General features: G+C 36.8%; 3 protein-coding genes across 13 annotated transcripts in view; 1 reads left to right on the top strand and 2 right to left on the bottom strand.

The window, feature by feature from the left end:
• CCDC18 (coiled-coil domain containing 18) overlaps positions 1-9,378 on the bottom strand; it is a 30,162-nt gene extending 20,784 nt beyond the window's left edge. For 6 of the 9 annotated variants that reach the window (XM_084528338.1, XM_084528336.1, XM_084528340.1 and 3 more), the window contains exons 1-11: positions 9,276-9,356; positions 8,665-8,808; positions 8,332-8,482; positions 7,924-8,091; positions 6,782-6,891; positions 5,749-5,877; positions 4,572-4,668; positions 3,663-3,784; positions 1,803-2,112; positions 355-449; positions 95-252 (exon numbers count right to left, since the gene is read on the bottom strand). In XM_084528338.1, the coding sequence (XP_084384464.1) occupies positions 95-252; positions 355-449; positions 1,803-2,112; positions 3,663-3,784; positions 4,572-4,668; positions 5,749-5,877; positions 6,782-6,891; positions 7,924-8,091; positions 8,332-8,482; positions 8,665-8,792 (1,468 nt within the window). In that variant the 5' untranslated portion in view covers positions 8,793-8,808; positions 9,276-9,356. Of the gene's footprint in view, positions 1-94; positions 253-354; positions 450-1,802; positions 2,113-3,662; positions 3,785-4,571; positions 4,669-5,748; positions 5,878-6,781; positions 6,892-7,923; positions 8,092-8,331; positions 8,483-8,664; positions 8,809-8,923; positions 9,052-9,275 lie in introns of those variants that run through there. The other 3 variants (XM_084528334.1, XM_084528335.1, XM_084528341.1) reach the window with 3 other exon arrangements.
• A 139-nt stretch (positions 9,379-9,517) lies between these two features.
• On the top strand, positions 9,518-17,436 carry TMED5 (transmembrane p24 trafficking protein 5). The gene is made up of 4 exons (XM_084528329.1): positions 9,518-9,714; positions 11,415-11,512; positions 12,181-12,364; positions 14,480-17,436. Exons 1-4 carry the CDS (start codon positions 9,544-9,546, stop codon positions 14,696-14,698), a joined length of 672 nt encoding a protein of 223 aa, XP_084384455.1. The 5' UTR covers positions 9,518-9,543; the 3' UTR covers positions 14,699-17,436.
• A 6,350-nt stretch (positions 17,437-23,786) lies between these two features.
• The window catches only part of MTF2 (metal response element binding transcription factor 2), a 36,385-nt gene continuing 35,190 nt past the window's right edge, over positions 23,787-24,981 (bottom strand). For all 3 annotated transcript variants that reach the window (XM_084528327.1, XM_084528326.1, XM_084528328.1), the window contains one exon: positions 23,787-24,706. In XM_084528327.1, the coding sequence (XP_084384453.1) occupies positions 24,352-24,706 (355 nt within the window). In that variant the 3' untranslated portion in view covers positions 23,787-24,351. The remainder of the gene's footprint in view (positions 24,707-24,981) is intronic.

The following is a 24,981-nucleotide window of genomic DNA, read 5'->3' as shown; positions in this document are numbered from 1 at the left end:
AAACCAATTTGAACCCCACCAAACAAAAACAAAAACACTTCCTCTGTTCTCTGAATTAATCACACAAAACCGTGCAGCTATTTTGCAAGCTTACCTCCTTGAACTCTAATAAATTTGACAGGCTCTGCTTCCAGGCCACGTAACCCGCTTTTTTCTTGTCCTTCATTATCATCCAAAAGATGTTCAATATTACAGACAGTTAAGTCGGCATGAGGCTTTTGAATTTCTGCTTCCTTCGTTTCCAGTTCAATGCTATTAGAAAGAAAGATATAATTAATGTTATTTGTACAGGCTAGTTCTAGTACCACCTAAATATCTGCCTCTTGTTGTAATTCAATAACCTGGAAGTTATACCTTAGGTCTGCAATCAGAGGTTTACGTAATTCACAAGATTCAGAGACAGCCTCTTTTGAACAGGATACCTGATGTTTCAATTGGTGCCATTTGAACTAAAAGTAAAAGGAAAAACAAAATCAACGCGAAACTGACTTTTTATTGCCTAACAGTATGACTAATTCATATATGATACTATCATATAATTTTAAGACGTGCCAGGATTTTAAAAGTTTGGGTAACTTGATCTTTAAAATTATTCTCCTATGTGCTTGCAGAGCACTGCAGGTTCATCTCACGTTGGAGGAAATTATAGACATTAAGGCCCTCGGTCCTTTATATATCTCTGTACAGGCACAGAACCACAAGTGTTGTTACCATGAAAAATTAGATACACGGACATACTATCATAAATTCTACTTTTTGTACTTTCCACATCATACTTCCTTTCAGATTTCAGCAATTGCATTTAATACCATTTTTTTCACCCTCAGGTGAGAGGGCTTCTGAATATTCCATTGAATTACCAGAGTAATCCCTCATTTTTCCAGAAAATTAAAATACATTTTCCAAATAAGACCATGAAACAACTTTTGAGGACCATCCAAATAAATGTCTATGGATACAACAGCCTGAAGCATCACATTTTATACAAAACTACTACATTCTCGCGGGCAGGAGTCACTTTGGCCACACAGAAACAATACTTTTGATTTTGTTTTCTTTACAGCTATTCACATTTATATTTCAAAAATAAGGAGATCTGATGCAATCTGTACTCCTGACCTTGCATGTTTCTCTCTATTCCTTTCTGGCTTCCCAAGCAGTCCCTTTACAGTAACCCCCATCAGTTCACAACTTTTTTTTTGTTTGTTTTGTTTTTTAAACAACACTGCCAAGCACATTCAGTTTAGTCATAAACTTGACTAGTGCAAGATTTGGGCTCACAAGCCAGGGTTCATTGTGGTAAAACAAAAGTTAATTTGCAGTCAGGGAAGGTGTCCCTTCTCTTTCCAAGAAAAAAAGAAGTTCCTAAAACATCTCTCCTGTTCTAATTTCTCCATTGTCAAGGTTATCTCAGCTTATCTCTTTGTGGCTGTGTGCCACAATGTGTCTGCCATCTGGGAAATGTCATGCTGTTCAGCTGAGAAGAATCTCAACATCACATAACACAATATTGTATTTTGGAGAATACACCTTCAGCTGAAGAATAAATACATAGGACAGAGGGAAAGAAAATGTAATTTTACATGCTTGCCAATTAATCAACTCCAAAGCATCTATTCATTGTTCTTGAATCAGAAGAAAAAAGTAAAATATTTAAACAAAGATAACATTTCTCCATGCATCTTGGAAACAATATTACACTCAGATTATATCTCAATAACTTCACAGAATTTCTATGCAACATCAGTTAGAATTATTTAAGACGCGAAACACAAACTAGAACGATGCATCAGTTACTGTACCTCTTCAGATGTACTTAAAGACAACTGGGAAATAATGGTTTCTAGCACATTGAGTTCTTCCCTTGAATCCTTAATTTCTTGATGGCATAATTTCAAGCGGTTACATTGCTGTGCAGTAAGCGCTTTCAGCTTTGTGTTTTCACTAATGAGAGCATTTTTCTCCTTAAGTATTGTTTCTTTTTCATTAAGTTCACTTTTAAGCTCAAGAATCTTCTGATTAGACCGACTCAGCGCTGATACCATTTCAGTGTTCTTTGCTTCTAGAGTCTTAATTTCCCCTTTTGTGCTATGATTCTCTTTCCTTAATTGCCTAAAAAAAAGTACATCTGTTCAAAAGGGATAGCTCAATACAAAGATATAGATTAGGATTTTCTTTATTAGAAGTACCAGAAGAACACAACATAACCACATTGCTTTAGTAATTTCTTCCCTTTCAAAATCTAGAAATGAGCACCACACAAAGGACAAAAAGTTCTCACTGTTTTTATTATGCTTTCACTCTTTGTAAGAACCACAGCACAAACTGCTGTCAGCAAACTAGAGAATAAACTATCTTTCTTTTTCAAGCAATGTCACAGTAGTCATTGATAGGAAATATATCAAGGTAACTTTAACTGTGCTGAAGCCAAGGAAATTTAAGAAAGGGATAAAATAACTGTATAACTGTATCTAAGACAGAGGATGAAGGTAACACACTAAGACTGAGATAATCTAGTACTCTGTTACAAGCAAACGCGAGGAGTACTATTTCTTCTCTATCTTCATATCCAAATGTACAGTGAGATAGTATTTTTAGCCCATCATAAATTACGCACTTTTTTTAAGTTACCTGTTGGTTTAGCAAACTGAATTAGCTCAAAGGTCTTGATGAGTGCCAAAATCAGCACAATTTAACAGGAAAAAAAAGGCAGCCTAGAGGAAAGGTCCTCATCAGCAACAGAAAGCTATTCAACAGGCTCAAGCTGGCATAAGGGTGCTCACACCATGTGCTATTGGCAAAATGGTTTAAAGAACAATTGTTAAGACAGGAATGAGTGTGGATAGCGTGTGCAAAAGGGATACCCAAAACTGCCTGAGGAAGTGTTTGTCTAAACCTAATAATGCTAAAAAGGGTATAACAACTTACTACATCTAAACTAATTAGAGAATTATCAAAAAATTTGGTAACAAAGATGGATTCTGCTTGAAAAGAAACACATAGGAAGCACAAAAATTCCTAACAGTGAGAAAGGAGCTTGGAGTGGAAAAAACAGCAGTCAAACCTGGCTGGACACCAACAGAAGCTGCAGCCAGCATTAAAGCCTCCCTTCAGACTTGAGTGCAACCTCCCCATTGGACGCTGAGAAAAGCCTTCATTCTAGCTAGGGACTGACAAGACAGTGTGCAACAAGTAAGCACTCACACCTCACAGTGCAGGTGAACTCTTAGGGTGCTTTTTCACCAGCATGTGTATTAGCAGACTGTAGGCAGCAGAACAGGTATACTACAAAAAAAAGAACAGAACACCCACACCTCCCACAGAAACTGTGGGCAAGCAGGGCAACCCATGCTCCCAGAAAGCTGTAGAAGTGTTGTTTGTAACTGTGAATGTGTGGCAGCATGTGGGATTTGCTACAGAAGAGCATTTAAAAATCTGAAGATGTATGCATATAATAAGCAACGTGTTTTTTAACGTGTCTAGTATTAGGATAAATATCAACAATACAACAGGGAAACCTTAAGCGTTCACTGATTCTGGTCCTGATCTGGTTTGAACTGTGCAAATCGAGAAGCAGTTTCCCAGTGACAGTTGAACATGAAATTTCTTCCCAAATAACTCATAGTAAAATAACTACAGGATTTTTTAAAAGCCTGTGTTACCTTAATTGCTCTTCTAGGATGCTGAGATCCTTCCTGTAGCTGATACAATTTTCATTTAACTTCTCTTTTTCTTCTTCACAATTAGTTATATGTTTTTCCAAGGCTTCTTTTTCAGCTTGAACCTTAAAAAGTAAGTTTTCATTACTGTGTAGCAATAGTCTAGTTTTGAAGGTGTAGTGTTTTTTTTTTTTGTTATTGTATTTTAAGAAAAATACTATAAACATTATGCTGTTTGTTCTCTCCACTCACCCCCCATGTTAAGCATATAGAGAATTCTGTTATGAGTAAAATGAGAATAGCAGAAAACATTCCCCCACCTCCCCCCACCCCATCATTTGGGAAAACGTAACGTCATTTTGGTTTAATATTTTAGGGCACGTTTGAGGTTGGCAATCTCTTTCCAAAAGGAAAGAAATCAAATCAAATCAAAATTCCCCATAAGAGACAACAGTCTGAAGCCTGTATAATTTCTCCTTCTGAAAGGCAGGAAACATTTTGACCATAAGAACTGTGGGATATGAATTCATTTTTATCTCAGCTGTTCTCTAGCATGCATTTCATTGGACAGATTATAAAGATGGAGTCAAAACAATTCTTTGAAAAGGATTGTAAACCTTTAAAAATAAGATTCCCAGCTGCAGGCAAGAGACAAGAAATAGCAGCATTGTTAGGATACCCCAGGGACTTCAGGGATGAGTAAGAACCACACTGTACGAAGTTTTAAACTGTATAAACTAGCGTTATCACCACCGACAGTTGCTTATCACATCCCACCTCTCTTAAGACTTAGTCACGAACAAGCAGAAACAACTGATCCACCAGTGAACCCATAGCTGTTTGCTGCCTGGTATACTAAAAGAAGGAAAGTACTAAAAGAGTGGCAAAAACAAGTAAAGAAAATAAACCCACTTTTTCTAATTTTTCAATTATTTTCTCATTATACTTTTTGAAAACTCTTGTCAGCTCCTCAGCATTCAACAAAGCGTCATTTCTTTGCTGTTCTGTTCTGCAAAGCAGCATACAAATTAAAAAAGAGAGAATTTCAGTGATTTGTTAACTCCTTCATCCAGTTATAGGAAACAGAACAAACAACCAAATTAACAACTTCAGGTAATTTCTTTTCTCCTTCAAAATTCCCAAGCCCCTAGATTAAAAAAAAAAAATGTCACAAGGCATGAATACATTTTAAATGTGATTTTTGCATGTTAAGTAAAATTCCAATAATACTATGAACCTAAAAATAAGCATTTTTGATGCTCTTCAAAAAGCATTTGCTATTTAAATAATTCTCCTGCCCCCTTGCCAGGTCTGATAGGAACTGATCAAAGGATAAATTATTTTGGGAATACTAGAGAGATAACATCAATAAGTGAAGGAAACAGACTGGGGTGGTATCAGGTAAACAAGCATTCAAAGAAGCACCCCCCACTGCCAACTGTTTCACTATTTTCCTGCTCTCATAGTGCCCTTCTCAATTGTACCATACATACAGATAAAATCAAAGATAACACAAAAAACAGCCTGATCTAGTGAAAGGTGTCCCTGCCCATAGCAGGAGGGTTGAAACTGGGTGATCTTTAAGGTTCCTTCCAACCCAAACCATTTTATGATTCTCTCAGATAAGTTGCATTTCTATTGCTTTCTCCACACGTACCCCCAAAACACAGCACTGTGTACTGGTAACTAGTTCTGTTCATCACAATATCATACACTTGAAACACAAAAAGCATATGATGTAGATTCTTGCAAGACAGAATCAAAAATAATCCAGGAAAAATACATTCTGGACAAATTTCAGCACTAAAGAACATTTATTGTGAAGGGAAAAAACACATAATAAACTGGATAAGCAGCTAAATTACATTTTAGTGTAATGGATCAGCCTGCAACTACCAGCAAGCTTCAAAACAAAAAAAAGCTTACTTAAAACAGCCTTTACAGAAAGGCCAATTTCCCCTTTTCTTTTTTAAAGTAGTATTGATAAAGCATAGAAATAATTTCATTCCATAAAGTAAACATCTGCCAAAAGGAATAAACACTTAAGCATTATTATTTTATATTTATTTTATTAAAACCACTTAGTCACCTTTTTCCTTGCTTGCTTTGTTCAATTAATTCCATTTTCAAATTTTTATAGTCCTTTTTATATCTGTGCAACATGCTTTCTCTTTCCATTAATGTTTTTTGGCTTTGCTCTAGTTTATCTTCTGTATCTCTGACAAATAAACAAAGAGTGATTTAAAAACAGGAGTTTTTTTTTCATAAAGAAACCTTTAAAAAAAATGAGGAAGGCAAGGAGTGGAAACTTTTCTGCACATGCTGTTTGAGAAGAGCTAGTCAAACATATCGCAACTCTCAAAACCAGGTTTGGGACAACCCAAGGCTTCCAGATGGACCATAAGACTCCCCAGCATTATGTCTGGAGTGATGTTCAAACACATCAGTAGGCATCAGGTGTCACAGCTGCTAAGGACCTAGATGTCTGGGGTTGTGTCACCTGAACACAGGAATCGCTGTTTTTCTAGAAATATGTGACTGGCCAGCACATATACATGGTAAACAACACTAAGGTAAGGTAAGTATTCTTACTCGTTTTGTGAAAATGGACTTTTGAGGCATTATTTTAATATTATACAGCATGAGGTTTTAAGATAAGCTGACAACCAGGTGTGTCTTCCTGACATCCTCTGGACATTGATTACATTAGCTTTATTTGGTCATTTGTATTGATTAATATAGTCGTAAAGAAAGAATCCTTTGTGCTACGTGGTACACAGTCACATTTGAAAATACTGCTTTTCAATTGTTTATTATAGAAGTTGTACAGTCATGTGGCATACAATCATTCTATTCAGTTATACATGTAAGTGCATTCATGTTCAGTATAGATTATAAACTGGTTTCTTTTCCCTTTACTATGTTTTTCCCTTTCTTGATGTGCATTCTCCACATAGGATGTATGCACAAAATAGAACACCTCCCTCCTCATATACATTGCCCTAAAAATGAAAGCTTCAAGCCCTAGATTACACGACCCACAATGAAACAGTAATTATGTGATCCTAAAAAAACAGATGCAACTAGAAAGCAGACCATAATAGTATTACAAACTACGTTACCTTAAAATTTTATCTTGAGCTGAAATTTCTGCTTCGAGATTTACAATCCGTTCTTCTAACTTAGAAATGCTGACTAAACGTGTACCTAAAGTTGATTCAAGATAAAAAATCTGAAATACAAACATATTTAAGGCTTCGTTAGTGCTTATGTATATACCTTTAGATGAGATGCTTGCAAACTATCTGCCTACTGAATGACACAGTGCTCTTCACTTTGCTGTAGAAGATGCTTGTTCATAACACAAACTGACCTCCAGCTTTCTGCTCTTTTAATTCCAGTTCCCAAGCACCATTCCAGCTTGGTATGCTGTCTAGCAGAGAGTGATTTCTTTACATGTTGATCTTGTCTCTGTCTTTTTCCCCAAAGGTTTATGTTCCTCTACTTGTTCTTTCTAGGCCAGACAGACAACTATTTTGCTTATCTACTCATTTGCACTGCCTTGGAAATAGCAATTGTCAAACAAAAAGATTTAAGCATAGCTACATTTTATCAGTGTTACATATAAACAAAGAATAACAATTGCCCTAAAAAGTATATATACAAAGCATGTATTAAAACAGTAATAATTAACTACAATAACTCCTTCTAATTCATCTTTACTTTTTCAAAATAGCAATACAATTCAAACCCAAAATGTTATTTTTCGTTTCCTAGACAAATGGCTACTGTGCATTATTACTCACATTAATATTGCTCAGAAAAATATAGTCACACAAATGTACAGTGCTAAATACATCACTGAACTATTCTCTTATATAATTTATTCTTCTATCTCTTTATTAGCAAACTAAGATTTATGAAGTGAAGAGCAGAAAAGGCTTCCCCCCCTTGATTTATCACCTTGTATAACAATTTGTCATTTCAACTTACTTGCATTCTATGACTTATTGGCTTTAAGATTAAATTTTGGAACATAAATAGATCAAATTAATAGATGTTCTGTTCATGGAGAAAGAGATTCCAAACTATTCTGTTCCAAAATTATCACTGAATCGTACTAAACAGTAATGTGACTATTAAAAAATTGTATAGAATGTATGTATAAGAACAAACTCTAAATATTGAAGTTGAAAAAAAAAATCAGAAGTCATGGTCCCTCGTGCTTTTGTTTTTGAAAGCAAATACATTTAAAGATACATACTTTTGTTTTTAACTGCATCAATTCCAAGTTCATTGCTTCAGCTTTATTCTTGGGGTAGTGGTTCTGAGAAGCCACAGATGCATTTTGCTCATGAAGATCATTCAGCTTCTCCCTAAGACGTTCATTTTCTTCCACAGATTTATCATAAGTTATAGGTGTCAATTCAGACTAGACATAAAAAATATATATATATTTATCTCTACATATATGTGCATATTGCAGGAATATATGCTCCATTGGAATATCTGCTGAACAAATATGCGTATATCATATTATGTTTAAAGAGTGCTCTGTGATACAGCTACCTGAGGATAAAGTGTATGGAAGTTCTAAGAGCAAGAAAATCTCATAATCATAGAACATAAAACAAACAAAAGCAGTAAAAAACTTATCAAGTGCAATATTTACTTCAGATTTTCTTTGAAAATCCTGGCGAGATGTTCTACCAGCAATCTTCTTGCAGTTGGAAGAGCACTGATAGTTGCAATTAGGCTGAACAAGGTCCTCCAGGGTGAGGTTTGCAGTTTCATCAAAGCAGTTGTCAGAATGTTCACTTGTACTAGTGGCAAGAGGGAGAGTAAGAAGTTGTTACCCCACTTTTCTTTATTATTTTCAAGTTGCTCATAAAGAGTACTCAAGAGCAAAGCACTAAAGTAACTACTTGCAGTAATCCGCTACACTCAGTAAAACATATTTACACTACAAGTGACAGACCACTCTCATTCCCAAACACACTCGTACCTGGAAAGCTCTTCCCCTAGACTTTGTAGACTTTTTTCAGTTCTCCTCAGCTGATCTCGTAACAACTGCACATTTGCAGCCAGCTCTTCATCAGCACTTTCAGAACGAGTCCACGCAGCACGCTCCATTGGCACCACATTTGGCTAAGATATTAAAACACCATTAAACGTATGTAAATGCTACTTGAAAAGATGTTTTCTAGTTTTAAAGATAATTAAATTTAAAAAATAAAAAAAAATATTTCTAAATGTAAACGCACATTTCACACGTCACCTCCTCCTACGTTCACTAGATAAACATCACTCTGTACAAACGCAACGTTTAACTTATAGCCCTATTAAAGAAAAAATGCCCTGTATCTACTCATGAAGTAGGAGAAGAAGCTTCGTGAATTCCTGCTGAGGAAACCTGCGGACGAGCTGCTGCGGGCAGCGCGGTAACGGCCAGGCGTGACAGGAGGAGCCCGGGCACTGCCCCGCCGCCGCTGACCAACGGCTGGGAGAGACCCGTGCCCGCTGCAGCTCGCCGCCTGCCGCGGCGATTCTCGAAAAGCAGTTCCGATCTCCTCTATAAAGGGCTGCGCGCGGCTCCTCAGGTAAGGAAAGCGTAGCCGCGGGCGGCAGGAGACTCCCCAGAGGATGTCCGTCCGCGTGTCCGTCCGACCGCCTGCGCGCTCCCCTCAGCCGCTTCGAGCCGCGCGGGCCGTTAGCACCCGCCCCCCGCAGGGCGCACGCGCCGCGCTCTTCCCCTTCCTCTCCTCTCCTCTCCTCTCCCCCCGCCCCTCGCCGCCGGGAGCCCCCACGGCGCCTGCGTCAGCGCCGCCGCCCGGGAGCGGGCGGCGCGGTGCATTGTGGGCGGGCGGGGGTGCCGGCAGCCGCCATGGGGCCGCGGGCGGTGCTGCTGGTGCTGGCGGCGGGATGCGCCGCGCTGGGCGCCGCCGAGTTCAGCCCGTCCCTGGACAGCGACTTCACCTTCACGCTCCCCGCCGGCCGCAGGGAGTGCTTCTACCAGCCCATGCGCAAGGACGCCTCGCTGGAGCTCGAGTACCAGGTCGGGGGCGGCGGGACGGGGTGGCGCGGCACGGGGACAGCGGGGGACGAGGCTTTGGGGCTGTGCCGGGTCTCCCAGCTGCCGTCCTCTAAAACAGGGGAAAGAAGTAGGAATTGGGCTTCTGCGCCCGTGTGTAGCGGCAGCCTGAAAGCGTGAGCGGAACTGCTGCACAGCGCCCGCCCTGCTCGTGCTGAACGCCTTCGTGTCCGTGAGGAGAGGTGTCCAAAAGCAGCCTGATGTAACCGGGCTCCTCTGCCCCCTGCTTTCAGAATGGGGCAGCATCTGCCCCCTGCTCCTTGTTTTCCTCTTTCCCAATTAAAATGCAAAGCTGATAACCCCGCTTGTTTTCTAATTATTTTTGTTCCAAGCAGAACTGAAAAAGAATCAAAAACTGAGGTGTTCAAGCTTTTTTCACGGTCTTGTCTAACCAAAACGAGCTTAAAATAAAAGTCTACTTTAAAGCGTCAATGCAAAATAATCATAGCAGACCTTTAATGTTTATTACAGAGAAAACAGATGTATTTAACGGGAAACTTATTTCTACTCAAGCATAAATTTCTTCTGCTACTATTAAAAGTAGTGATTCGTCTTTCTAATTGAAATACTACCCTGAATTTCTAATGGCCAAAGCCTAGGGTCTTTAAGGTGGAGAGGCAAGCTGTTCCCCGGTGACATAATGCAGTAAATGCTATGCTGATAGGAAGCCTTCTTCCCATATGTTTAGGTTGTATTATAGTCCTAAAGGTGTATCACTATGTATGTTTTTCCTTCTCTCAAATGTTAGTGATTCATTTTCCCAGCCTTTTCCTCTTTTTGTAAGTCTCCAGCATCACTTCCAGTTGGTGTAAACTTTGCCCTCCATTTCATCAGGACCGCTGTGCTCAAATAGCTCACTGGAAAGCAAAGATGGAGCTGAGTAACGTCATAAAAATAATGCCACTCTGCACCCATAGCCCCCCGCGCAGTCACTACCTCGCTACAGAAAAGTCTCCAATGCAATGGATGTGGTCACCCAACTGTAGCCATGTCATAGTTAAAGCAGCACAGCTTTGTAATACTGTATACGTTTACTATGAGCCTAGAAACTAAATGCCTTCCATCCCTTCTACTTTGGGGAAATGAGAATACCCCAGGACAGCTTAGACCTTAAATCTGCATTAAAAGGTGAGAAGTTCTGTGGCACACCTTTAATTGGTGTAACAAGTCCAGTCCTGCCTTCTATGCTGTTAATTCACCCAACAAGGAGATCAGAGGGATGATGCTGCATCGATTGTGTTCTTACGCAAATATATACGGGTATACACATAACCTGTGTTGAGAAATTTCTTTGCAACCAGAGGACGAATACTGGTATTTGTTCATCAATGATGCGTCATAGAAATGCCAGGTTTAGCTGTCTGCTGGTACTGCAAGGCTGCCTAACCCTGTTTCGTGATGAAATTGTATGTGTTCTTAAAAACATTATGGAAATGTTCAATATAAGCCCAGGCTTGCATAATTAGATCATACTTAGTTTAAGATTTGAAATGGTTAAAATGCTCTTGGGTTGAACCAGTTTCTAATCTGTTTCAAATTAACTTGGTATGAACTCAGACAGGTTCAGATTTCAGTTCTTTTCTGTGTTCCCCTACCTAAAAGTGTTACCTTCATCAACGTAACCACAAATTGCACTGGTTGGAGGATTTTTGTTTGTTTCACAGGTTCTAGATGGAGCAGGATTAGATGTCGATTTTCATCTACTCTCCCCAAAAGGTGAAACTTTAGTTTTTGATGAAAGAAAATCAGATGGAGTTCATACGTAAGTTTAAAATCTTTGAAGTGTTACATAAAGCATTTTTCTGATTTCTTTAGCAAATACATCTAAAATGAAGGCTGAATACTTTTTTATTATTTTTTAGTATTATAAAAGACTTTGTATTAGGACAGTTTGAGAATACCAGCTATATGTTTATAAACATCTCTTTTCATATGCATCTTGCCATGAAGTGAAGTATACTTTTATTTTAATAGTAACAGCTAATGGTCAGTGAACAAAAATAATTAGGGTGGAGTTGAAAAAAGCCTCTACATATAATACTAAAAGATCTTTTTAGGCATATAAACATCAAAACTCAAAAGGACCCTCCTCCTCCAGTCCTTTTATCAAGATATGTATTAATCACTGGTGTTTTACTGTAGCGTACAAGAATTCTACTCATAATATAGCTTTTTCTTTATCATTAACAATGATTCAAAATTCAAATTAAATTAAACTAAGTTGTTATCTTCATGATTTTGGTCAGCGGAATGGTTTTGCTATGACTAACCAATCTGTAATCTATTCTTACTTTTATATAAAAAGCTTATTCATTTTTTTCCTAAATGCATGTTTGTCTTTCTTAAAGAAGAAAGCTCACTTACAGAACTTGCTCTTTGAGAACCATCACAGAAAGTGTAGCTAATTTAATGATGCGCTTATATACACAGGGTGGAAACAGAAGATGGGGATTATATGTTCTGCTTTGACAACACATTCAGTACCATTTCTGAAAAGGTGATTTTCTTTGAACTGATCCTGGACAATATGGGAGAAGAAGGTCAAGATCAAGAGGACTGGAAGAAGTATGTTACAGGCACAGATCTTCTAGATATGAAACTGGAAGACATTCTGGTTAGTACTTGATACTTAATACTTCTGAATGTAAGAATATTTGGAAAAAATATTTACTGCCATTCAGTCTTGGTCTGTCATGTCATTCTGGAAACTCTTCCAGTCCCATATTTTTTTTTTCTACTGATACATGAAGCCTAGCAGCATGAATCTCGCACTTCCACACAGAAACTTGAGAATATTTTTGGAATAGACCCCTAATCATCAAGAAAAAACTGTGTAGCCATTAAAGTAATTCCTTTTCCCATTCAGCTTCCTTTCTTCCTATTGCTAAAATTGGACATTTTTCCCTTGTAGCAATTAAATGAATATTTATACCATTAAAATATTACTTAATCCCAATGATGTTGTTAGAATCTGTATAGTTTTTTATCATATGTTTGAGAAGTACTGGTTAAGCCTCATGTTCCTATCTCTGCAGAAGTGGCTCAGCCAGCACGTGGGTTAATCCTTCTCTTCTTGTCTTCCCCATTTTATTTCCAACTTTCCACCTAATAAACAGACCAGGAAGTAACCTATACGGGGCTGCAGGTTCACCCCTGCTGATGTTCTGATGACATCTGGAAGAGCAATAGTGAACCATCATTAGGGTTGCTGAACGTGGTGCTACTGCTGAAGTACATGGAGAGAAGTGGATGCTATATGTTACTGGTGTGGCAGAGATACTGCACATTATGTCCCAAGGCCCTGAGCAACTGCAGGAACACTTGTCAGAGACCCCAAGCAAATATGAGACCTACTGTCATAGCTTCTTTTCTTCTATTTTTTTCATATTTAAAGCATGCTTAAGTCAATCTGGATCCAGTCTACAGTCACAACAGCCACCATTCAGATTTTCAGTTAAAATATGAATGGTAACGCTTGCTTAAACTGTACGCTGGCCCTGTTTGCTCTAAGGTGAAAACAGCTGCCCACTCAAAGCTTTTATTTCCTTTCATCACTAAATTATTTTTAGATTTCTCTAGAAGCAGAACATTATTTGGTGCTCCTGGAGCACTACTAGTTTGTTACAATGCAGAAAAAGTTTGTTTGCTGTTAACTATTTACATCAGATCTGTGTATCTACTAAAGACAAAAAAAAATAGCATCCACAAAGACTGAAGACTTGTAAAAAAATAAATAAAAATAAAAAAAATTGTATCCTATTCCTTGCAACAAGCAAAATGCAGACTTTTAAACATTAGAACAAAGTGTTAAAGATGACAGATTTTTTACATGTCTATGATATATTTTTTACTAGGTACAGTCAAACACTGAATCTGATAAGCCAGCCAGATCTTCTTTAAACCAGTACTCAAACCAATTATAGAAAATAATTATTGTAGGGGAAATTGTGAAGAAAATCCCTCTTGCAATAATCACAAAAAAAAATAGGTGAATTTGAGTTACTTATGTAGATATAAATATGTCTTCCAGAAGGAAAAAAGGCAGGGCATGTCTTTATTTGAGGGCTTTACAGATCTTACAATTTTTGTCATGTTAGTACTAGTGTTTGATGTCATTGTTCCCTTAGTCAAGTCATGGCATTACTTGCAAGCTCAATGAGGACTTTAATAAATACTCAGTACTACTGTGAAAGCATAAAACAGAATATGGGAATATAACATTACTATACATTTTTTCTTCTACAGCTATAATCTTGATAGTAGGTTGCATTAAAAAGTACCTTAAGTTGATTATCTAGCAGAAAAAACTACATTTGTCTTCTAGTACATCACTTATTTTAAGACTAATCCATTAGAGGTAATTGCTTTTTACTTTTCCGAGTACCTGGAATCACACTGCCTCAAGATACAACTGAATATTAAAAATTCTTCTTAGGTTTGATTTCCCTCCCACATCCCTATCCTCCTGTGAAAAGGAAAGACAATCATTGTTCTATGATGATTCTATGATATTGCTATATAACCTTAATGCTATTTTAATTCAGCCTTTTTAGTGACATGTAACAGGCTAGAAAATTAATGAAAAACCTGTGAACAGGTATGCATTTTAAACTGAAGTTAACTGTCTACTTGGCAAGAACTTAAAAGTAGTAATACAGTTTCAGTATTTGTTGCAAGCTATTAAGTGTTATTTTTTCTCTTCTAAATATATTCTTTTCTTACTTGCTAGGAATCCATCAACAGTGTCAAAGCCAGATTAAGCAAAAGCGTCCAGATTCAGACCCTGCTCAGAGCATTTGAAGCTCGTGACCGAAATATACAAGAAAGCAACTTTGACAGAGTGAATTTTTGGTCCATGGTCAACTTGGGAGTAATGGTGGTGGTATCAGCTGTTCAGGTTTACATGCTGAAAAATCTTTTTGAAGACAAGAGAAAAAGTAGAACTTAATATTCAGTATGGCTATAACAGTGTAACAGGTGGCAGGGGAAGGAGGGCAAAAACTTCTACAGGAAAGAAAACATTTTTCAGATTCCTTTAAACTTGCAATAGACACATCAGATTTTCAATTCTTACGTGTTAGGGTTTTGTTTTTTATCATGAACAGAATATCTTGCCCACTGCTTTTCCATTTTTTGCAACTACTATTAACAAACATTTTTAATGCTTGTAGCATTTGTTAATGAACATTGATGACCAGCTTATGATCAAGCAGTGCAGCAGAATGCTTGGTGCATACGCAAAGTAATGTTCATACTGTTGTTTGTCTTTTTTTCAAATTCACAGAACTTAAACCCAGTGTTACAGTTACTATTTTATTTGCTGGTGAACAGTGAGTGAATTTACATATGTGCCTAAACATTTATGGAATTGGGACCCACAGGATTAGTCTGGTGGTGTTGTTATTTATTTTCAAAATTACATGTCTTAAGAAGTCCTTACCTTGTAGTGTACAGCATCATGGAGAAACACTGGGCTAACATTGTGAGAATAGAAAGAAATTTTTTATTTTAATATATAGATGACTAACATCAGCACTTTAAAAGAAAAAAAGCACTGTCTGTGAAATTGAGGTGATGTTGAACAGAACTGGAGAAAATAGATGCCATTCCTGTTCATAAATCTTGTTTCTGACAGCTGTACAACCCTATTTTTCTTTTTGGCTGTTACATAAGATTCAGGAAACAAGTGACTATAGGGTATACAGATCAAAGCACACACACTGAAGAATGGTTTGTGAAGGCTATGCAATAGTAACCTCATGTAATAGGTAGCTTCTGAAGAAGTTCTTTCTCATGTTATTCTTTCCCTTTTATAAGGGGGGGGTGTATCCTAGTATGTGAAAACATTATCTTAACGTTATTTTTGTAGTCTCAAAATCACCTTTACTTACCTATTTCTTTTATTAGTTTTTGTCTACTACATGTCTATGACTAATGCAGCAGTTAAGTGACTTACAGGCATCAAAAACCAAAGCTCTTCAACTAAACTTTCCCCTTTTGCTCACCCTAACAAGTCTTTTAGGTGGGTAAGTACACTCAGATCACATAAGCAGCATTTGTGTATCTAGCTATTTATATGAAAAGGCATGAATTAAGTGAGCTTCAAAGTACAGGCTTCAAATTTTAGGATCAAATGAACATGCCCTATGACTCAACTAAGGCAAAGCCATCCTCAAATCACTAATGTGTAATTTCCAGATTAAATGGCTTTTAATGGTGTAGTAAGATTATGAAGTACTTCTGGTTAAAACCCCTATGAGAGTTTTGTGTTTTTCAATGTGACAAGTCACAGTAATTTCCTGTATGAATGTGTTAAACTATTTCATCACAAAAGTCTCTAAATGACAGCATATGTGTGAAAAGCAAAATTGCAACTTTGAGACTTTCTGTGAATGAAGTTGTTATATGGAAATAAGACAGGGTCACTATGTGAATGAAGAAATGCTGATACGGTCTTACTAGCAAGGGCTACAGTACACAGAAACAGTACTTCAACTTCAGACAGTGGGACCTAGCAATAGTATTTCTAAATAGTTTTTATAAGCAGAAGTATTATTCCTTACAAAACCTGTTATAGAGGACTGCAAAGTATGCTGAGCTACTTTTTCCTTCTGCAAATCCGTGGCTGAGATAAGATTGTTTATCTTCAGGTTCTGCATGTCTTTTTTCCACATTACGTCCTGAATGAGAAAGCTCACTCCTGTGATCAGAACATAGTCTAGGAAACATTGATTCTTTCTGCTGGAATGGCAAGTGATATTTTCCTGTTACTTCCCCAATACATCTCCCAGTACCAATATACTGCGTAGCTACATCCAGACATAAGCTGAAGCTCCCTGGAATTGGCTTCCAAATTTTTGATCCGGTCCCTTCAGGGCAAGCAAATCAAGATTCTTAGGTCTCAGTCCCTTTTGCTACAAGAAAGAGATTTCTCTTTGCTTCCATCACTCAAAATGTGATGCTACAAAACATCTGCAAAATGCTGGTGCAGCTCTGAAGCTGTGACCAAGATATCTACCTCTTATACCAAAGCTACTGGATTCTAGCTGTCAGCTTAGACCTCCAAGAGAAACTCTGCCGCCTTTTTCAAGGACACCTCAAGGAATTAGGTTTGCCAACAGTCCTGCTGTGCTTCTCTGCCAAAGGTTATACTTTCACTAGCAAAACAACCACTCATCTTTTTTTGTCTAGTGTATTCGCTTAAGCTGCTCATGAAAGGAGACTTCTCTGGTAAGACAAAATTGAACTGCAGCAGTTTCTCACAGACAGAGACACAACAGTCTCTGGTAGAAGGAAAATAATGCAACAATTGTCAGTTCATCTGAAAAATTGTTTTGTGACTAAGCTTTTGCTGTATTTTCTCCCCATTCAAGGCTTGCTTTAGAAAACTAAACAGGGAAGAACTAACTGTGCTTTGATAGTGGCAGCTGGGATGCTTATCGTAGGTGAAGGATTTGGCATTTAAATGTGCCATTAAATAAAATTTTGTTTGGATTTTGAAGACTAGATTGCTTTTGATTGTATAAAATTTACAGACGACAATATCAATCTATAATTTTTTTCTTAATGGACTTTTTATTCAGAATTAAGTTCTAAGACTTGAAAACATTGAATAAAAATATGCAATACCCTGAGATTTTTAATAAAGTTTATTTCAATAAATTAAGTTTAAACCTGTCTTAAAAATATCCCTTATTGCACATGCAGTTTACTACACCAACCCAGAACTGAGTAGCCTCCATGCAAGCAATGGGGTTAGGAACAATTCTGGGAAGGACAGCAGGGGCTGTCTTGTGCAAAACTATAGTAGAGGTCAGTAATACTACTGAGAGCAGTAATGAATAAGATGTTTAACGGTAATTAGAGTTACTCCTTGGTATGGTGCTTCTGCAAACTACAAGGCAGCATTCACTTATTGCAGTAACTGAATTGCAGTATTACATTTATTCATCCAGATCCTGATTGCATTGTAAACGATGAATCCATGCCAAAAGAAATAACCACTGAACTTGTTATTTTTCCCTCATCCTGGGTATGAAAGAATGCAGAAATATTGTGACATTCCCAGCTAGAAATCCGTATTTAACAAGGCATTCTCTGTCTTCCAAAAGGAGCAACATAGCGTTCACCCCCTCTGGTGTGGAAGGCCTGCCTTAGCATTGTTTCTTCCACAAGAGAAGCTTTTCTCCATCTGCTAAAGTAATTCCTTAAAATTTAAGGCTATGTATATTTTAAAATTTCACCAGGACCTACCAATTCAAAATGTACTGTTATAATTTATGATAGAATAAACTAGTTCATTACTCAAGGTTTCTCTAAACTGAAAATTAGTAAATACCATAGGTAAGAAAATCTTGTGCAACAACGTATTTGAGAAAGATGAAGAACGTACCTTTCATTGATAGAAGTGATTTTAATCATGTGGTTGTTTTTTGCTGTTGTCAGTTTTATTTTTATTAACAGTGATAATTAGAATGATTACTGTCGTAAATTAAAAAAAAATGACAAAGATAGTCTTGGTGAAAGACTTTCAGTTAAAAGTAAAACCTTATATTTGTATGTCCTTCAGAAAAGTCATGAGGCATAATCTACTTCAAATAATGAAATGAACCAAGTCTTAAGAATTCACAAAGCAGTAAAATTACAGCAACCTTCTGGTAGAATGCATTTAAAGGGAGGCAAGCCAATTTTAAGTATTAGCATTACTAATGGAAAGTGACCAAGGCATGTCAAGGAAATACAAAAAAGTCTAACAATTTGCTTCCTCCACACCAGTACTCTATCACAAAAACTCACTGCTCATATAGGAGGAATGCTAGTACAGAAGTGAATAAGCACCACATTCATAAATTACTGCACAGTGGATCAAAAGCTGTAGGCCTTGCCTTAGAGAATGGTTTTGTTTTCAAAACCAACAATTTACTTAAGGCAACTATTTTAACACAGGTGAAAATGTATAGTGAATGTTAATAGTAAACATACCTATACTGCTGAAGCTTCATCAGAAGCTTTTGAATTACATCATCTTCTCTCATGCTATGAATTGCTATAGGTGAGGACAGCTAGTAAGACTTGAAAACCCAAGCAGCTCACAAGTCCCTTTCTTCCATTTCTGGAAACAAGATACCCTTCTTCACTGTCCATCTGCTACCTGCCAAATTGGAATACAGGTGTGTAAGGAAGAGAGAGTTGCCAAGAGAAAAGCTATAGAAGTGCATTATCTATAGTCTCTATTTCAAACTAAACGTTAAAGAATTAGAAAATACTTTTTGTCAAGTCAAGGTCATTTTCGTTATGTTTGAGGATTTTAGGGAGTGGTGAAACTCCAAGTAAAAGATCCCATGACTGTTCACTCACAGTTCTATCAATCCTAGCCCCAAACAATTAATGAGAAGACTCTTGATTACATTTTCTGAAGAGACAGCAAGCACCCAAACACCCTCCAAGCCCTGAGGATGCTTCATCCATTATTCATTTATGCCATCTCTCCTGAAAGTATTCTTGCCACTGACTTCTCTTCCACAAGATGACAAGACACCGGGAAGAAGGAAGTAGGCTCAGGTGCCATTGGCGCGCTTACCTCTCAGTGACTGCAGGGCATGTGAGCACATACAGTACCTGGGCTTATTATCACAAGCAGAGAAGAAAAAGCATCAGAGGAGAGAAGGCCAGGACCTCCTTTTATATATATATATATATATAGTCCTTCAAAGGCTGTCTTTTTAATCAGGATTTCACAGCCCACTTAAAAACTTTCTTAGAAATAATAAAGTCTCTATTAAATACAATTCAAGTTGTTTCTCATTGCCTTTCCAGGATGTGTATATTTGTACACAAATGTATACATGTACACTTTTCTGCAAGAAGCCAGCTATCCTCCCTAAGTAAGTGTCAGCAAGGACAATTCCAAGTGTGTTTTTGTAGAAAAAACATCACTTTCCCTAACTCAGAAACTGTTACTTGATCAATTCTTAGTTCTACCTTTTATTTCCCCCCCTTTTCTGGCTCATTTTTTCCTCCTCCTCTCACTACAAATATATTCAGGCATCCTAAAACCTGAAAACATTTGCAACTGTTTATTCATTACTTACTTTTCCCTGAATTTCCAACTGTTGTGTATAACCTCTAGAATTTCATGCAACCAATTTGTCAGATTATGAATACCAAGCCAGAGCAAGCAGGTGAGAACACAAAACAGGCAGCTTATGACATTCTCAGTAACATTCATGAATGAGGAAAAAGTATATGTAGAATAGTTATCACTGCCAAGTTGGGTGTTGAATGAATGCAGTAATAGCAACAGTTTTGAGTATTCATTAGGACATGACAGAGCACAAATTAAGTACTTCAAAATGGTGTTTACAAAAGAGCAGACTATTTACATCAAGATAAAAACATTAATTAGCTTCTTGCTGTCAAGCAGGTTTTGCAGAAATATATAAAATATAAACGAGCTTATTTGAGCAATCCTGCAGATTTCCAGATTGCAAGTTAATGCTACTACACTGGACATTAAGTATTCCAAGAGAAGACAAGGAAACCAAATCCATATAATAGTCAATCAATGTCAAACACAAAATTGGCTAAAAATGGAAAGAACAGAATATTGTCAAACTAAGAAGCTAGAAATAAGTTACAACAATTGAAAAATTCTCACTGGTAAATTCGTATCAGTGAATAGATTAGGACAAAGATATGTAAAAACTGTATGAGCTACAGCTGTATTTGATAAAAACCAACTTGATCTGATGGTATATGGCTCTCAATGAAGGAACATGACAAAAAGTAGCAGAGATGAACTAGCTGAGAGGAACATAAGCATCTAATATTCTTTTCTGTTCTGCGTTTGTGAATTACCAAACCACTACACTATCACAGACAAAAGGTGGCGTTTTTCAATGTATGGCAGGAGTGATCTGAAATGAATACTAGAAATGAATGAATAACGAGTTAAAAACAGAATATGAAGAATGCACTGGACATTGCTAAAACAGATATAAACCATAAGACTTTGAGTAAAATGCCACGGTACAAAACCCCATTTCATAGCTGCTGAAGGATGGAAGTAAAAGAATAGCAAAAGCAGTGAATTCCAAGCTCATTCTCACGCTGTGCACAGCTTCTTTTTCTACTCATCTTTTGCTTTTCTAATCGCACTAGTATTGTCTTTTTCAGAAAATGGCCACTCCCCTTTGAACTTTCTTTAGGGAATTCCAAGGACTCTCTCTTCTTTATATCCCATCTATAAATGATTCAATTTATTATAAAAAAAACAACTTTCCAATAAACCTAAGGTTGACAATTAAATTTTTTTTTCTCTGACTAAACTAGGATCTCAACAGACCTGACACCTCCACACAGGTGAGGTGTTTAGGCGTCAGTTCCACATTGAACTGAAAAGTGAGTTTGAAGCCTGAAAAATGTTACCTGCATAGCATTTGCAAGATCCAGCCTCTTCCCTCCTTGCACAGAACCGATGCTCCTGTCCAGTTCATCCTTATCGCTGTGTTCTTACTATTGCTCCATCTCCGGTCTTGGTATGTTCCTTCTGAATTCACCAATTTCCTTTTAAAATACAACACTAAAGATCGCTTTAGTAGGACGTATCAAATACTTGACCATTTTTCTATTTATCCACTTATCTCTCCTGCTCCCATGACAAACTGCTTTTCTTCACCTTCAAGACCACATTTGAATTATTTGTCATCTTTCATGTTAAATGACAATTTTAACATTCATTTTTATATACCATAATGAAAGATCTTTCAGAATTACTTTGTAATCTCACTCAAAATAACTGTCATGCATAAAAAAAACATAGAATATTCCTCTTCAAGGAAAAGAGGAAAGAAAATTCCTCAAGTTTTTGTTGTGAACAATGATTTGACAAGTAGTTTGCTATGATGTTTATTTCACATTTCTGACCAGCAATGTGCCATTATTTCTTTGCTGTCTCATTTATTTATCTGATGCCTACATTTTTTTGAACAGTCTCTAAACAGAGTTCACCTACCTAAATACCACAGTAATACAAATAATATATAATGGAAAAATATCAAATCTGGTACATAAGGAAACGGCTCTAAATCAGTGACCACAACATAGCTGAATTACATATATTTACACACATGCATACATAAAATGATCAAGTCGTACTAAAATGAAATCATTATGTACAGCAACATTTGTATTTTTTGTTAAGAAACTCCATTACCACATACAGCAAAATTCACACAAAGGGCGTGAAAGGCATTTGTACTACTCTAGCCATAGCTTCAGCAGCACCATTGCAGCATTTTCCAGTACATGACATTTTTCACAGAGCATCCCTCAAGTACAGCTCAAACACTAGTTAGTGTCTATGCGCAGGGCAAATGTCTCTAGGACAGTAACAGGCAAGTCAGAGATAGAGGAATGATGGATGGGAGGAAGCCACCAAGTATGTATTTCACAAGAATACAGAATCAAAACTCATTCTTCTCTCTCAGAAAATACACACATTTAATGTTTGTCTTTAATTCTAAGAAAAAAGCAATTCCAAAAATACAAACTGAACATCAGAGTCAAGTCAACCATCATAATAAAATGAAACAATGACATTCACAATAGTTAAGTCTATGGACAGCTTAAGTTTGACAAATATTCCCCTTCCCCTCTCCCCCAGCTAAAGTCCCCAAGTACATTCCAATATTTATCCTCAAATGAAACTTTACTGAAAATACTGCTGGTGTTCAGTTAGAATTAAAGGACTTGAATTAAGTGAAATAATAAGACAGATACAGATGGTGTAAGTAAGGTTACAAAGGCTTTACATTTTGCATTATCCCAAGATATAAACATTCAAAAAATTAACATGAAGTTGCTGTGTTATCAAAATATTGCAGCTACAGGCAAGGCAACATTAAATTAATAGCTGAGGGTGTGAGGAAAAAAAAAACATTTTAGTGAAGGTAAACAGATGTGGCAATTTTTAATTAGCAATTTTTTATAAAGCTAATATTACCCAGCCAGCCATAACCCAAGCACAGGATAAAAACCTTTCTCTGCTTCCTTTGGCTATAAGGTGACAGGGGAAAAAACAGATCACCTTTTCAAGATGTTCAAGATGAGCAGAAAAAGAATCAAATAATCAAGTAATGGAATAAATAAGCACTAACTCAGGCAGTACATTTTAAACCACACTGTCATTTGTTACATAATTTTATTTTGGTGGTAAACTGTAATCATAGAAGAAAAGATGCCTTATGTACTACAGTGAATAACCACCAAAGTAAAAATATTCTTCTGTTTACTCTTTGGCTAACCCCCCCCGCCTTCAAAGTAGCAAAGAAAAAACATTTAATACTGGCAAGAGACTGACTTTTTTTTTTTTAAACAAGTAAAATAAACTTATCAATTTAAAACTCAGTACATTTTACAAAAACAAAAGAGGTAATGTTGTAATAAAACCAGTAATGTTACTTCAAATGGCAACATACTGTTTGTTGACCCTGTGCAATAACACACTTTGTTCATACTACCTTTATCAAAACAAGACTGTGAACTACAGGTATTTAGGAATCTTGTGTGCGTTTCCTGTCAACTTAGTTTATAACTGGGACACAAAAGTTACAATCAAGGTGCCACAATAACTTTAAAAATGTTATTTCTAGTAGTTAAAATCCTGCATTGGTTTTAATAGTTAAGTCACATGAAAAATAATGGAATATATTACCTAGGGCATATGAACATCAATGACTGCACCCATTGCCAGAACACGCTGCACTGGTTTGACACTTTTCCTTAGTACACAGAAAGCAACAGCACCCAATAAGCCTGAGAAGAAATGCTGCTGTGTAAATACTGGCAACTATTCCTGAAAAAAGAATTATGGGATGTATACTCAGAAGCTGACCAATCCCATAATTTGTATTGCATAGGTCACAATCACACATATATATACACACACAAGGGAGTGTGTGCATATATACATATGTATATACACACACGCGCACACACACACACACACAAAAGAATATATTAAGAAGACAATGAAGTCTGGTCACAGAGCAATTTACAGGCTCAATATATTTTTTTTCCTTTTTTTTTTTTTACACTTTGTTTGAAAGAAAACTTCAGTATTTTACAGTCTTCAGTAGGCATTATATACACTGCACTTATGAAATCTAGAAAGTATTGAAATAGAAATACATTTCTGCAAACATTTGGGTAAGAAAACAAACCAAAATTTTTCAAAGATTTGTGCTATCTACATAATATTTTCTCTAAATCACAATAACTGTATCCATGGAATGTTCTCTAGAAAATGTCTTTTTTTTTTTTTTTAAAACACCATGCACATTTTTAAGCAATTGTAACCCAAAATATCCCAACCTAAAACAATCTAACAATGTTCAGATTAAAAAATTTAAGTTTCAGATCAGATTTTAAAAAGATAAGTCTTTATCACAAGAGCTGTAATGATAACAATTACATGTTAAGGCTAAATTGGTTTTTTGTTTTGTTTTTAGAAACATTTAAAGACACGCTTCTCTCGTGGCTCTGCGTTATGAACTGTACTTACAGATGACAGTGCAGTGAACATAATGTTCAGTCCTACAGTCAGGATGCAGTTGCTCCTTCCCACTCCACAAGATACTGCACCTTTCCATCAAGTGTCACCCGACGAGCCAACACACGGTATTTTTCACCACAAGCTATTCTACCTGCTGCACCAAAATAACTAGTAATTGAGTTCTTTAGATGATTGAGCTGTAACTCCTGATCTGCTAAGTTATTAAGTATCTCTGTATTGAGTTCATCATACTGGTAATCTTCCTTGCTCTCATCATCTTTTACAATCTCTGAATTTTGAGTCTGGAGTGCTTTTCGTGGAAAGCGACCTCTTCTTCTCAAATGTGGTATTGCAGCAGGCCAAGTTCTTCCTGTACGAGTCCTTTTTCTCGAGTCAGATAAACTATTAAAAAAATACGCCAGCATTAACTCTAAGAAAAAAACATTCAAAATGTATCTTTTATCATCAGTTATTCCCACACAACTCAAATCACAACTTTTGCTCTATTATTTCAGTGATAATAGTAGTTGTTACCTATAGGTAATGATGACTAGTTAGGAGATGACATGGCACTTGCCAAATTTACATAAGAAAAATTGTACAAATTTAACCAATGATACTAGCTTATGCCTGGTTATGGTAAGAAAGTATTTCGATACAGATGAATCCCAAATGAA

Source organism: Aythya ferina (genome assembly GCF_964211825.1).
Source record: "Aythya ferina genome assembly, chromosome: 8".
NCBI classification, from domain to species: domain Eukaryota; kingdom Metazoa; phylum Chordata; class Aves; order Anseriformes; family Anatidae; genus Aythya; species Aythya ferina.
This window is presented reverse-complemented; position numbering and strand designations above follow the sequence as displayed.